Raw genomic sequence first — 14,644 nt, 5'->3', positions numbered from 1 at the left:
TCCCTTAGATCTGAATTCACTTAATTAATGCAAAACTGTTTCCAATCAGAGGCCATGACCATTATCACAGAATCAAGCGACCAACTTGCTAATTCTGATGATAACTTTCTATAATCATGCCGTGGTTTCCCACGTATACGTTAATTAGAACAGTATTGCAATAATCAGGAATTGAGGTTGCCCTGTTTAGATTGGTCTAACAATTTACTATTGTTCTAAACGGAAAGACTTTTTTAGCCTATCAACCTCTACAGTCCAAGTATACATACCTAGCGCCAATGTGTTAGTCGGAGCTCTAAAACATCAATCCGGTGTGCTCTTTAAGCTTCACCAAAACCGTGTCTTAGTCTGTGTTAAACTAACCTGAGCAGATATCCGTACTGTTATGGTTATAACATGAAATACTGAGTTAAGAACACAAAATGCGTTGCAGTAAGTTTAAAGCATAACGATTTATTAACCAGGTAAGAAACATCAATCAAAAGTCAACTCAAAGAGTAAAAAAGCATCAATCAATCATATACAGAAACAATAATTCAAGAATCAAGGATTCTAGAAATCTTTACCTGGTCATGAAAAACTACACACAAGCAGTGTGGGAAATCTCAATACAGATTCCACGATTCTTGTATCACCTTCCCTTAAATACCCAGATAATTCAATCAATCCACAAATGGTGGTGTTTGAGGTTATAATTAGATTTTGGTCCCTCATCCAGGGGGGTCACAAATGGGCAATCAGGATCTGTGTTTGAATGGGTTCTGACATCTGCAAAGGAGGGCATTTATTTACATACAGGAGGCACTTGAGTAGATGATCTGTGGGGGGTCACCTTTTGGTGAGACATAGTATTTTTATCAACTTACATAACTTCTTGGAGGTTTGCATTATGATTAGGAGAATGAGACCATTTTACCAGACGCACTGATACGTTTCAAATGATACTAAACATGCATAGTTACACATTGTATACATTTAACGTTGCATAGATTTTGAATGAGTTTTCAGTGTGGGTGAGAGTGAGTTATACAGAGGGTGCTGTGCAGGGTGTGGATGTGTGGTGTGTGTGTCTCAGTGTGATGCGTCTCGGGTGGGGCTGTTGTGTATTTGGGGAAGTGTTCAAATGGTAATCTTTGGAAAAGTCCTTTGTTTCCGGGAAATCACGGTCTCTCTGTTCAGACTGAATGGCATCTCTCGGCCCAGACCTATCGGCACCACCTTACAGCGACGTAGACATAAAACCTTCGGCTGCTGTTGTTGATGTAGCCTAAGACTACTCGGCTGTCAGTGTAGTATTTCACTTTGTGAATTTCGACGTCAAGTTCACTTAGTAGCATGTCTGCCAGCTCCACCGCCAGAACTGAAGCGCATAGCTCCAAGCGAGGTACTGTGTGGACTTGTCTAGGAGCTAATTTGGACTTGCCCATGCAGAAGCCTACGTGGACGTGACCTTCGGTGTCTATGGCTCGAAGGTACGCCACTGCTGATATGGCTGATGTAGAAGCGTCTGCAAAGACACAGCTCTCGTTGACAGGTAGATTGCAGTGATGTGTTCACATACTGTCTAGGAATTTGCGAGACATAAGCGAGTCTTTCCAAGATTTCCATTGTGCCTCTTTTCCTGCTGGCAGTGGAGTGTCCCATTCACAGTTCTCTGAGCACAATTCTCTGATGAGAGCCTTGCCTTGTACGATGATGGGGGCTGCAAACCCAAGGGGATCATACAGGCTGTTAACAGCAGAAAGAATGCCCCTTCTTGTGAATGGCTTGTCTTCTCTTGACACGATGAAGGTGAAACAGTCATATTGCAAATCCCAGTTAAGCCCTAAACTTCTCTGTAAGGGCAGGGGTTCTGCACCAAGGTCAAGGTTTTTCAGTTCCTTTGCACGTTCTTCTGATGGAAATGCTTCCATTACAGTTGGGCTGTTGGAGGCTATTTTGTGCAAGCGAATGTTAGAGTCTGCAAGCATTTCTTTGGTGCTTTTCAAAGTTTGGATGGCGCTGGCGTCTGAAGAAAAGGAAGCCAATCCGTCATCAACGTAGAAGTTTTTAAGGACAAACTGTTTGGCCTCCTCACTGTATTCTTCTTGTGTAGCCAGCGCCGCCCTCCGGAGACCATATGTTGCTATGGCGGGAGACGGGCTATTTCCAAACACGTGTACAGTCATCCTGTACTCTCTGATGGCCTTTGTGGGATCGTTACCTTCGTACCACAGAAAACGCACAAAGTCGCGGTGGTCCTCACGAATGACAAAACAATAGAACATTTGCTCTATGTCTGCAGTGATTGCCACAGGTTCTTTGCGGAAACGCAAGAGGACCCCAATAAGTGTGTTGTTCATGTCTGGGCCGGTCAACAAAACATTGTTCAGAAACGTGTGTTCGTGAGTGGCACTAGAGTCAAACACTACACGTATCTGGTTAGGTTTGCGAGGATGATAGACACCAAAAAAAATGTACACTTGTGTCGCAGTCTTTTGCCATGTGGTTGACGGAGGAACAGCACTTGTAACAAATATTATTTTCCTTCAGAATGGCCTTTCTCTCATCCAAGGTCTTTGCTCTGAAACCACGACCTTTTGGAGCAGTTATTTCAGTTTTCCGAACAGATACTGTGGTTTTGAAGTTGGGCTTGCTCAGTCTTTCAGGCCTATAAACACTTGGGCAACCAGCAGAAAGCAAGGGGGCAAAGCTTGGGTCATTAAGAGTTTTAGCTTTGTCGCACATAAACTTCACGAAAACAGGGAAAGGCGGGTATGAAGCGTGGTGGTACTCTTTGTAGTGAGAAGCTGAAGTAATCCATTTCTCTTGGAGGTGGAATGGAAGTTTTTGAACGATAGGAGTGATGGCCCTGGACGTATCTAGGTAACTCAGGCCAGGTAAGAGACCATCTACACGGGCAGCATCAAGCTCTGAGATTAGATCGCCAAGCTCCCTCAACTTGTGATTTTCTCTGTTTGCGATTTTGGGAAAATCTTCCAACTTTTTCAGGAGAGCATTTTCTATTGCTTCAGGGGACCCATAACTGTCCTCCAGTCTTTGCCACACCATTTTGACACCAGTTGTGGCATCGTAGGTGTGTACAGCCCTTAATCGTTTCGCTTGCTCTGATGATTTGGGACCTAACCACTTGCAGAGGAGATCCAACTCCTCTCCCGGGGATAAATAGACATCTTTCTGTAGCGTGCACGAAAGATCCCTTCCAGGCCCAGTAATTTTCAGGCTTATCATCATACGTCAGGAGCCCTGAGCTAACCAACTCTCTGCGAACCAAATATTTAGCTAAATCTGATGTGGCTGGGGAATTGGACTCATTTGCACTGACAACAGGGCGTGCAGACGATAGCCTGGGCTGGAAAGGGGCAGACTGATTCATAGAGCGTGGCTGAAATGTGTGGTCAGTAGTAACTGGGGTTGGATGCTGCGAGTAAGATGTGAAAAGGGCATTTTTGAACAAGCTTTGGCCATTAGAACGATCTGCTCCTCTGTTGCTGCCATACTGTGAGGAATGCACCACTCTTGAAACTGATATTCACTAATCTCACTGTTTTGTATGCTGAGCTCTTTGACTTTATTTTGCACAAAATCACCACTGTACTTTACTCGTTGGACTGCTGGAAGCACTTGTGCGGTAGCTTGTGCAGAGTCAAAGCTGGTATTAGCCGGTGGAGGTGGAACTGGTATGGGTTCGACGACGTTGTCGCTGTTTTTTGGAAACCAGGTATCTCCACCTTCATCCACGGCTGCTGCCTCTAGGACCTCTGCTTCGGCGTTAGCAGCTGCAGCTGCACTCTGTAGACGCAGTCTGAGGAGGTCAGTGCTGAGCTCTGCTTTCTTTTTTGTAGCTTCAGCTTCGATGTGGGCCTTTTCTTTTATCACCTCTGCTTCTCTGTCAGCGTATGATGCCTGTGCTTGAGCGGCAGCTGCTCTAGCACGTGCCTTTGCTGCCAAAACGCTTGCACTGGACCATTGACTGGCACCTGACCGCTGACTGGCACGTGACAGCTGACTGGCACGTGACCGCTGACTGGCCCAGTGAGATGTTGGAACAGTTCGATCTTGTTTCCCACAGGTCACCAACGTTGCTGTATGTGCTTTGGCGATCCGGGACAGCAGTGTTGTCTTCTGTATCGACTTTTGGCTGACCTTCCATCTGTCTTTTTACTATTCTGCCTTTACTAGTGTGTGTGAACTAGCTTTACAGATAGCTAACAGTCTCCAATAAAGAACTAGGAAGCATCTTGCTGTTTTAGTGTGTTTTACTGGAAGGACTGTAAAACTGTAACATACAGAAACAAAGAGAAAGCATATTACAATCTCAATAAGGAGAATATACAATGCAAATATAAAATAAGTAGCTTAGAATTAACTAAACCCTCAAAAACGATCGCATTAGCGCGAGAATAGCACAAAGCTAATATACATTAGAAAATGCCATAAGGAAGCTAACAGTACTAGCGTCACATATTTCCTTACAAATTAGGAATAGAAAACATGCTAAAATTACTCAATTTGGAATATAAAGGAAGCTAAGATCACTATCAAACAAATACTTACAGACAGATAATTGCCAGGGACCAAAATAATGATTTACAGACTTTAACACTCTGGAGATCGACTTGCTGAAGGATTGTTAGTAGAATAACTGAACTACGGAGGCTCTGCGTGGACAAAACACATGAAACTCAAAACACAAATAACTCTTCCCACAAGGGGGCAGCACACCTGTATTAACTCTAATGTGGAATTTTTTCTAAAATATGCACTGATCATGACAGTAAAATAGGCATTCTAACTCAATCTACTGCCAGTAGAAAATGTGCTTTAACATCCAGTCATGCATAGGGGGAAAAAAAATAGTCATACCGGTATTTATGTGATATAAATTTTTGGTCATACCGCCCAGCACTAGTTTAAAGCTTAATGTCAGACTGACGCGCTTTCATGCAAAATTGAAATACTTGCATGAATTAGTAACATTTACAGATAAGGATATAACCACTGTTCTCCATATAGATTCAATTCAATTCACATTTATTTGTATATCACTTTTCCCAATACATATCGTTTCAAAGCAGCTTCACAGAAAATGCATGCATTTACATTACAATTTAAAGGGATTTGTTATCAGAGGAGACTGTCCAAGTTATGTATTTCAGAAATGTACATATACAAAGTACACAGTTAGCCAGAGATGGGACCAAGTCGCAGATGTGCAAGTCTCAAGTAAGTCCCAAGTATTTTTTTCTTGGGCAATGTCAAGGCTATGTCAAGTCAAGTCAATTCGAAAATCCAAAATCTCGATGTACTTTTCAGCATTAATGGTGCCTTCACAGAAGTGCAAGTTACCTTTGCCAAGGGCACTGACACAACCCCATAGCATGACAGACCCTGGCTTTTGGACTTGTTGCTGGTAACAGTCTGGATGATCCTTTTCTTCTTTGGTCTGGAGCACACGGCATCCATTCCTCCCAAAAAATAACTCAAATACTGATTCATCTGACCACAGTACACGTTTCCACTGTGTGATGGTCCATCCCAGATGCCTCCGAGCCCAGAGAAGTCGATGGCGCTTCTGGACACTGTTAACATAGGGCTTCCTTTTGGCACAGTACAGTTTTAACTGGCATTTGTGAATGTAACTACGTATTGTGGTACTTGACAAAGGTTTGCCAAAGTAGTCCTGAGCCCATGTTAGGGCTGAACGATATATCGTTATCGTATCTATATCTAGATATGAACTTTCAAGATATTACTATCGAAAAAAGCAACGATATAGATGATATAGATTTCCCCTCTCCGCGCTCGCCCGAACTCTGGCAGACTGGCAGTCACAACAAACATCAGTTTTACGAGTGCCCTTGAATGCACCGCTAAAGCCAGCGCGCGCGCACTACAGGGACTTGAGAGGGGGGCGGCGTTTCCATGGTGACACGTCATTGCTTGTCACATGACACACCGCAGCAGCAACAGCGCTGAATGAATGATGATCTGCTTTTGTCATTTTTTCCTTTTTTATTCAGAATATTCACAAATGTGTTAGCTATGGCATGAAATATCTGATATTCCGATTGTCAAATACATGCAAGTGGATGTATATTGTTGTTTAAACACCTTTATAACGATCGCGTTAGTTGAGCTGTATGCGCGATGGGCGCCGCCGTGTAATGCTGCCTTCACGTGCTCTCGGAATTATCGTAAATACGAGTTTCCTAGGTAAACATTGCACATGAACGCCCTCACATTTTGAAACTTGAATGCAATGCGCTCGTAATCACGATTTCACGAAATCATCAAATTTCCGATAGCACGTGAAGGCAGCATTAGTTTGTGCCACAGACGCAGTTCAGAGAATCGGATCTGTTGGATTTACAACCTCTATGTTTACAACACGTGATTTCATCCACTTCTCCCGAAATACTTAAAAGTAAGTGGCTGGTGAACTAGGAATAGAATAGAGTAAACATTGAAGTTACTTACAATGTGTATCTGATATGAATAAAACGTGTCGAATTATAATGGAAAGGATTATTATTACCTCTTCCATAGACATCAGTGTGTATTTTACAAACTCTAAATGTATTGTTTTTTTAGTACTTATGTGAATTTATATGTTTGAAACCTAAAATAAACAGTATGTGGTTGAAAACACTGAAAAGTTGTGATATATGACAGCTCTGAGCGTGCCTGTCTCTGTTGATCAGGTGATGCACTTGATCATACGCTCCAGGGACCAGCCTATACTGATTACACCTGTGTGATCGTACGTGCCAAAGGCTTAAAAACAATACATTTTCTGACACAAATTTTTGAAATGTAGGCTTAAATCAAACACATTTTAATTCAGATTCTGGTTTTCATCGAACACGTAGTCATATCGTATTGTATCGATATCGATTCATTTAAATAAACACAGAAGCGACTGAACGCAGCTGCTATGGTGAGCTATTTTTAGAACAGACCTGCGGGCAACTCATGTGGTCCTTGCGGGCGACCTGGTGCCAGCAGGCACCATGTTGGTGAACCATGGGCTAGTGGCTACTTTAGCTATTATTACATTAGCTAACTACCAACTAACCAGATAAAATTAACAAATTGACAAGCACTTACTGGGCAGAATGGCTCCTTCTCAATATGAACTGAAAACGGAAATCTGTAACCCTCTCCACCCGCCAATGAATATGGATTGAATGTCTGTTTTTTTTCCTTCTGAAACTCCTTTGATGTTCAGGAGCAGGTTGTTGTCTCTGCACCACAATGACAGCCGCTTCACATCGTCCCGGTGGGCCGACTCATCACCCCCCTGAGATGTTACTAATGGTTTTCTTTGAGACTGTGGTCCCAGCTCTCTTCAGGTAATTGACCAGGTCCTGGCGTGTAGTTCTGGGCTGTTCCCTCACCTTCCTAATTATCATTGATGCCCCACGAGGTGAGATCTTGCATGGGCCCCAGACCAAGGGAGATTGACCGTCATCTTGAACTTCTTCCATTTTCTAATAATTCCGGCAACAGCTTCTCACCAAGCTGTAGCTCTACAATTTTTTATCCCTGATGTCCTTACACAGCTCTCTGGTCTTGGCCATTGTGGAGAGGTTGGAGTTTGTTTGATTGAGTGTGTGGACAGGTGTCTTTTATACAGGTAACGAGTTAAAACAGGTGCAGTTAATACAGGTAATGAGTGGAGAACAGGAGGGCTTCTTAAAGAAAAACTAACAGGTCTGTGAGAGCCGGAATTCTTACTGGGTGGTAGGTGATCAAATACTTATGTCATGCAATAAAATGCAAATTAATTATTTAAAAATCATACAATGGGATTTTCTGGATTCTTTAGATTCCGTCTCTCACAGTTGAAGTGTACTTATGATAAAATTACAGACCTCTACATGCTTTGTAAGTAGGAAAACCTGCAAAATCGGCAGTGTATCAAATAATACTTGTTCTCCCCACTGTAAATGTGATAATCAACATTAAAATAAAAACTATAGCAATAAAAACTAATAAAAAGTGGTATACAAACATACTTTTTATTTTATTTTACATAAGGCAGTTTTTTAACCTTTTTAAATATAAAAATCGTTTGTATAAAACGTTTACGTTAAAACGGTGGTTGTCATACAAAAACCTTTCATGACAGATATTCAAACATACAATAAATTAGTCGCCCACTTACAAATTAAGTAAAAAATATAATGTGTATGTAATAGTAATATATTTATCAATTCTCCACTCTGGAGTTTTTTTTTTTTAGCTGACTAACAAACTATAGAGACTGAATTACTTTTTCTTGAGGTAAATATCATTACATGACTTTGTTCACAAGCTGTTTTTTGATGTATTTTCCAAGCAATTAAATAAGACATAATACATTTGAGTAAGTTGCACTCTATCTTCCAACATGCCTTTTTTTGTGATCAAATTTTTTTATTTAAATGTATTCACATACCAGGAACATATCAAAGTTCCCATGAACTATATACAGACAGATGCCATGAGAAATGTTTTTTATAAAATAATAATAATAATAATAATAAATAAACTAAACTAAATAAATAAGAATAAGAAATTATACATAAACATACGTATGCACATGTATAAAAGAATTTCAACATGCCTTTTGATGTTCATTTGTTCGTTCATTCATTGACAGAATTTGAGACTGAGACTGTTTCATGTCAAAAGTACCAAAGCACAAAGCTTATTGTGAACATTGAATGGGAGATGGGCTAAAAATAATGTTTAGTGAAGTTTTGTTCATGCATAATCAATCAATATTGGTTCCTTAAAATGGAGATTACTTAAAATCAATTCATTTATATTTTCAACCCAGTTGTAGTGTAAATATACTTTCCATCGGGATGAATGAAGTTTGTCAGTGTCATGTGAATAAGCTTGTAAATGAGCAGCGTTATTTTGTTATGGCTTTTAAAGAGTTTGAGGCTTATATAATTAAACTTTTTAGTCCTGATTATTACATTTTTAAACATTAAAAGAGAAATGAGTAAAGGGTTCAAACATTTTGTGGAGAGGCTGATTTTCAGATCATTACACTCTTGGTGATGCATCAGTAACATTATAACCATATAACCGTAACTTTTTCACTCACCAACCATTTTGGCAACTAAATTTTTAAAGGGGTCATGAATTGAGAAGTCAACTTTCTCTTGAGCTTTTGATATATAACAGGTCATGGTAATATAAGAATATCGTATAAGTTTCAGAGCTGAAAACTTCCTTATTAGTCAAAGAAAAGCTTTTATAGACACCAGGCCCAGCAAACGTTCGATCTCAGAATGTGCCAGGCTATGACATCTGAGTGTAGTGAAGCACCGCCTCAACAGAAGAAGAACAACGCCTGATTTCGTAGGCCCGCCCACGACTCGTGACACTAACATAACACAGGCCTACATGGAGCTAAACCGTATCAAATTTCTAAACATACCGCATAAGCTTAATTCGGATTCCAATATTATGAATGCATGGATGAACTTTATTTTTAATGAATATCCAGCTCACGTGGTGAAGACTTTGCGCGTTTGTTCCTTCATTTCTGATCACGGATTTGTTTGTAAACTAGAGACTGGATTTGCAGACAGGATGAGATTACATGAATGAATGAAGCAACACACTAATGTGAGTAAAACATGTTTTTTATATGTGATAGTATTGCATTGTTACAGATCGTTTGATATCTAATGATTATGTGTACGTGTCTAACTTAACATACCTTAGCATGCTGTCAGGCTGGAGAATCCTTTGTGCGTGTGTGTATGTGTGTGATGCATGGTTTGCGCTTATATCCACCGATCGGGCTGGCCAAGTAATAAAAAAATATCATTCCAATCAATCGCGGGTGGATGAGAGATGAATCATTGTGTTTGTTTGATAAAGACGTTTTGCGAGCCCTGTCGGACGAATTTTTCCGCTTGCCGTTTTCCCACATGCTTCAAAACAATCCCTCACAGTGAACTCAAGGAGCCGAAGCTCATTTAAATATGCAAATCTTATCCAATCCTAGCCGTGGGCGTTTACTTCCAAGTCTTCAGTGCGGCACGCCCATCAAAACCCAGTGTTTCCTGAGAGAGCCTCAAAACCAGGGTAGAAAATAGCCTATAACTTATTCATTATGATGCTTTTGAATGTAAAAACCACGTGAACGTCATAAGTTGAACTCAAACAAATTTTTAAAAAGCCAGTTCATGACACATTTAAGTTACCAACTTATCTAGCCAAAACAAAAATATCAGAAATAAGCCAGATCATCAAAATCACTGCTTGCTTATTCTCTGTGACTTTTCTTATAAAAGCATTTATTTCATTTTAATTTCCAAATATAGCTCACTCCAACATGAATGTTTAATAGAGCCCCACCGATAAAGGATTTTTAAGGCCGATACCGATACAAATATTTGGTGATTTTAAAAATCCGAGATATATATATATATATATATATATATATATATATATATATATATATATATATATATATATATATATATATATATATATATATATATATATATATATATATATATATATATATATATATATATATATATATACGCAGAAACACGTAAAAAAAACTTAAATTTCCCTTATTTGTAGTTATTCATTATCCCTCAGCCTCTCTAAAATAATATGATAATGCAGTTTAAAAATAAAATTGTTTGTTTTAGAGCATAAAAATATATTAAAGTTCTGATAAATAAAATGTATAAAAATACAAACTTAAGATATGAAACTTAAAGTCCTTTGGACGAAAACACAATAACAAAATCAAAACAAAAAATCTATAAAGTATTAATAGATGTGGTAAGCTTCATAAATATAACTGAGCAAGACTGGGAAAAAAATATTCAGTTAAGTTCTATAAGTTCTGATAAATAACAACAACAGCAAAATATAAACTATATATACAGTATAAATATGAGCTACCTTATAATTACAATGTCAACTTGCTTATCCCTTTACATGCACTCTTTTTTAATTCTATCCATCAAGCTACAACAAACCATTTTCAATCATTTTCTGCCTGCCTTCTAAAATCTACTACTGATGATGCAGTAAATCCATTATGTGACTCGTTAATGCTGCGTCTGAACAAAGTCAGCAACACTTTCCTTCACTCCAAGTGCCTAACTTACAATGCAAGGACTGTAACTACAAATATACTAGTTATAAATACAGTAATCATTACTTTATGTAGGCAGAAAAATTTGTTGTGATTTCCAAGCGCATTAATGTTAGCGGTCTTCCACTGATAGCCAAGCATTAGCTAGCTTTGTGGTTAGCTAAAGTCTAGCTTTAGAAATGATCGGCAAAATATTGTAAACATACTTTTTTCAAAATAACGGGCAGGGGAGAGATGATACGTCTCATGCTGTCAAACTGTCACTCTATTAAAGAATCTTATTCAGTCACATTGTCCGAGTTAACTGACAGTCAGTCAACTATACTGTAACAAGTTAACGTAAGCTAATTCCGTTTCACTCTTGGCTTACATGTAACAGCAAACCTGAACTTGACAGTCACAAATTTTGTCATGCTTATTTGAGTTAAGAGAACTGATGGGGATGTTCTTTTAATTGTTATTCAAGCAATGTATGTCTCGTGACAGTTGCCACCTTACCATGCACTTCACGGATGATCTGTTGTGAATGTTCGCGAGGCGCAGCATGACTCCGCTGGATCAGCTGTGTTGTCAATCTGCACGTTGTAGAGTGCCCTCTGGTGGACAAACTATGAAACGCCAACACTCATAGTTTAGTTTTTTTTTGTATTCATTTATCGGCCATCATAAATGCCGATACCGATAGTTTTGAAAATGCAGATATATCGGTCGGGCTCTAATGTTTAATAGAAAGCACATTAAAGATAAGTGGACAGGCTGCCAATTCATAAAGTGATCAGCTGTTTCCTCACAAATGTCAATGAGTTTGAAATCAGGCGTTTAAAAACAAAAACAAAGAGAGTGCGATCTTCATTAGATTTCATATGAAGCATAGACTTTATTTAAGACAAAAAAAACAAATGAAATACTTAATGCAGTACTAGCTGGTGAGTTGAGCTGACATGAAAAGCAATTTTATGGGTTGTTTAAAGGGGCTATATGCAACTTTTTCCCCAAAATAAACGTAACAATAGCCTTTTTATTTTACCATTTATGACTCAAACATCTCCTGATGAGCATACTGACACCTTGTCCGCTCACAGTGGGTGCACCTATAAGACTGTATCCTATTTTTCCTATTTTCTGGCGGGTCGTCTTTTCCCGCGCTGTCTGCGGATGTGACGTCACCACCGCTGCGAGAGCGAGCAGAAAATAAGAGCAGTTCTGTTTTTTGGCCACAGCTGTCAGTCGCGAGTTTAAATTTCAGAAAAACGCATATAGCCCCTTTAAGGGCAGGTAAAAACAAAGAACTGCGCTTCTGTGATGTAGTGGCTTGATTTTGAAAAACTTGAAAAAATAACTAAATAAATATAAAACATTTCCTTTTGTCTATCTCCTCTGCATTGGGAGTGTTTTTTCAATGCAATCAATGACCAATAATCTCCATTTAGTTTAGAATGACTAACGCTAGTCATTCTAAAACTTAAATCCAAAACTTTGGTTTAGAAGTCTCTCCATTACATAGTTACATATGTATGGATAACGTTTCATGACATACTTAAATCGGTATTCACCTTTTTTCCCCCCAATATATGTGATTACTCAATATAAATGCATGGGTAGTTCACAGTTAGTAGGCCTACTTAGTTATGAGTTCTTAATAATTCCTGAGGTAATTCACAAAGTCTGGTTTTGCCATCTGTAAATGACTGCAAATTCTTGTCAGATTATGTCATTCAAACATACATGTTATGTATATATATAAGTAAACAGACAGAAATCGACAAGCCACTTCTATCCCTACAATGTCCTAATGTTGTGCCTCCACAATGGGGTAATGGTGTACTCATAGTATACTCTGTTTTTCAAAAACAGAAGATGTCTCTTCTGGTAAATGTATCATCCTAGAACATTTGGATTGCTGCCTCCAGGGTCTATCCAATTTAATTACTTTCTCTTTTCTACTTCACTCTATGTGTAATGTTAGACTCAATCACCAGGAATACTAGATTTAGGAATGCTGAACTTCTCTCCATCACATGTGCTTTGATATCCAAATGGTCAATAGAAAGTAAATTTGCAGGAAGCGAGTCAAAGTTATGGTAATAGTAAATTACTGCATCACCCATAATGTTATAAACCTTGAAATGGAGACATGTGAATACAGAGATATCTGTGTTCTATTCACTCAGTTTACCATTTATTTTTGAGGGCACTGAAAGAGGTCTGAGTTTAGTCCCTCTACAGAAGTGTGAACTTTAAGATTGACTGCTTCTTCTAACTGCAGAGAGTGGGCAGCTCCACATCCTTTTCAATGCTGGTTTCTGATTTTTTTCGGTGTGATACCACCATTGCTGGAAACAGTTTGGGACACATGAGCCAAAACTCTAATCATATTGGTCAGTCCTATCTAGAGACCGTGAAAAGATCCATTGGTATTTGCAGTGAACATTTACAATAACTATTCCTGTTTGTTGTGAATAGGCCTTCATAATGTAATATGAAAAATATGGGACTTTTAAATTAATGGATCTCAGAAGTGCATGTGAGGGAAGAATCAAACGGCATCAGTGAATCATGATGATCTGTGAGCAGCTCATTATGTGCTTTATCTTTGATGAGCATGCTCTCTTTGAAGTATGCCACCTGTGAAGTATTCTCAGAGGATCTACTTATGAAGTTGAGTAGCAGAGACGGGCAGCACTCACTACCTTCAGTCATATCCATTCCAGTGTGCTCAACCGTTCCCACGAGAAGTAGGAAATATGCCTGAGCTTTTGTAACAGGAAATGTATGTCCTCCCAAAGGCATTGCTAAATGATGGGGACATCAAAGCCTTTCTTAATATATGTCCTGCTGGCCAGAGCAAACTGTGACGTGAAAGCAGGCAAGGTTAAACTAATGGAGTGGACAAGTAGAACTCACCAATGTCCTTGGAAGCTTTTTCTTCTTCTGGAATTATCAGGAGACGTTTCACATATACAGTCTTTACTGGGAAATAACCGGTTACAGATCATGTGTGAACAGGACCTTTTCAAAAATACCGGTAAATTGGTTCCGGCAAGGTTTTAAAAGTTTTTCTTTTTAAATATGCGCTGATCAGGATCATCTATGACCGACGCAGCTTTTTCAGCTGCTTTTTCAACGCTGTTGCTTGTCAAGTCAAGTCAAGTCAACTTTATTTATATAGCGCTTTTAACAATGTAGATTGTTTCAAAGCAGCTTTACAGTGTTAAACAGGAAAATAATGCAGCATAATTTTATTCAGCTGTACAGCCATTCTGGAAAAAACGCTGATGTCATCAGTTCATTTCAATTATCATACAGTGACAGTGTGGGCTTTAGATCAATAATTCGATCAGTAATTTAGTTTAAATGGTTAATTTAGTTTATTAATTAGATTTATTTAAATGTTTAGTTGAAAAAATTGAGTGTCCCCAACTGAGCACGCCAAGCCAGAGGCAACAGTGGCAAGGAAACCAAAACCCCATTAGGTGACCTAATGGAGAAAAATAAACCTTGGGAGAAACCAGGCTC

The 14,644-nt window shown here is 39.0% G+C and overlaps 2 protein-coding genes across 2 annotated transcripts in view; one reads left to right on the top strand and one right to left on the bottom strand.

Annotated features, from left to right (window-relative positions):
* Positions 1-14,644, top strand: part of chsy3 (chondroitin sulfate synthase 3) — a 131,203-nt gene that overhangs the window by 29,614 nt on the left and 86,945 nt on the right. The window lies entirely within an intron of this gene.
* Positions 505-4,617, bottom strand: LOC307118693 (uncharacterized protein). Its single transcript, XM_079804411.1, has 2 exons — positions 4,558-4,617; positions 505-4,279 (listed from the first exon to the last, which is right to left on the bottom strand). The coding sequence occupies exon 2, from the start codon at positions 2,340-2,342 to the stop codon at positions 1,554-1,556; it is 789 nt and encodes a 262-aa protein (XP_079660537.1). The 5' UTR covers positions 2,343-4,279; positions 4,558-4,617; the 3' UTR covers positions 505-1,553.

Source organism: Gobio gobio, assembly GCF_949357685.1.
Source record: "Gobio gobio genome assembly, chromosome: 22".
Lineage (NCBI taxonomy): Eukaryota > Metazoa > Chordata > Actinopteri > Cypriniformes > Gobionidae > Gobio > Gobio gobio.
The sequence above is the reverse complement of the archived record's forward strand: the minus strand, read 5'-3'. Positions and strand labels throughout refer to the sequence as shown.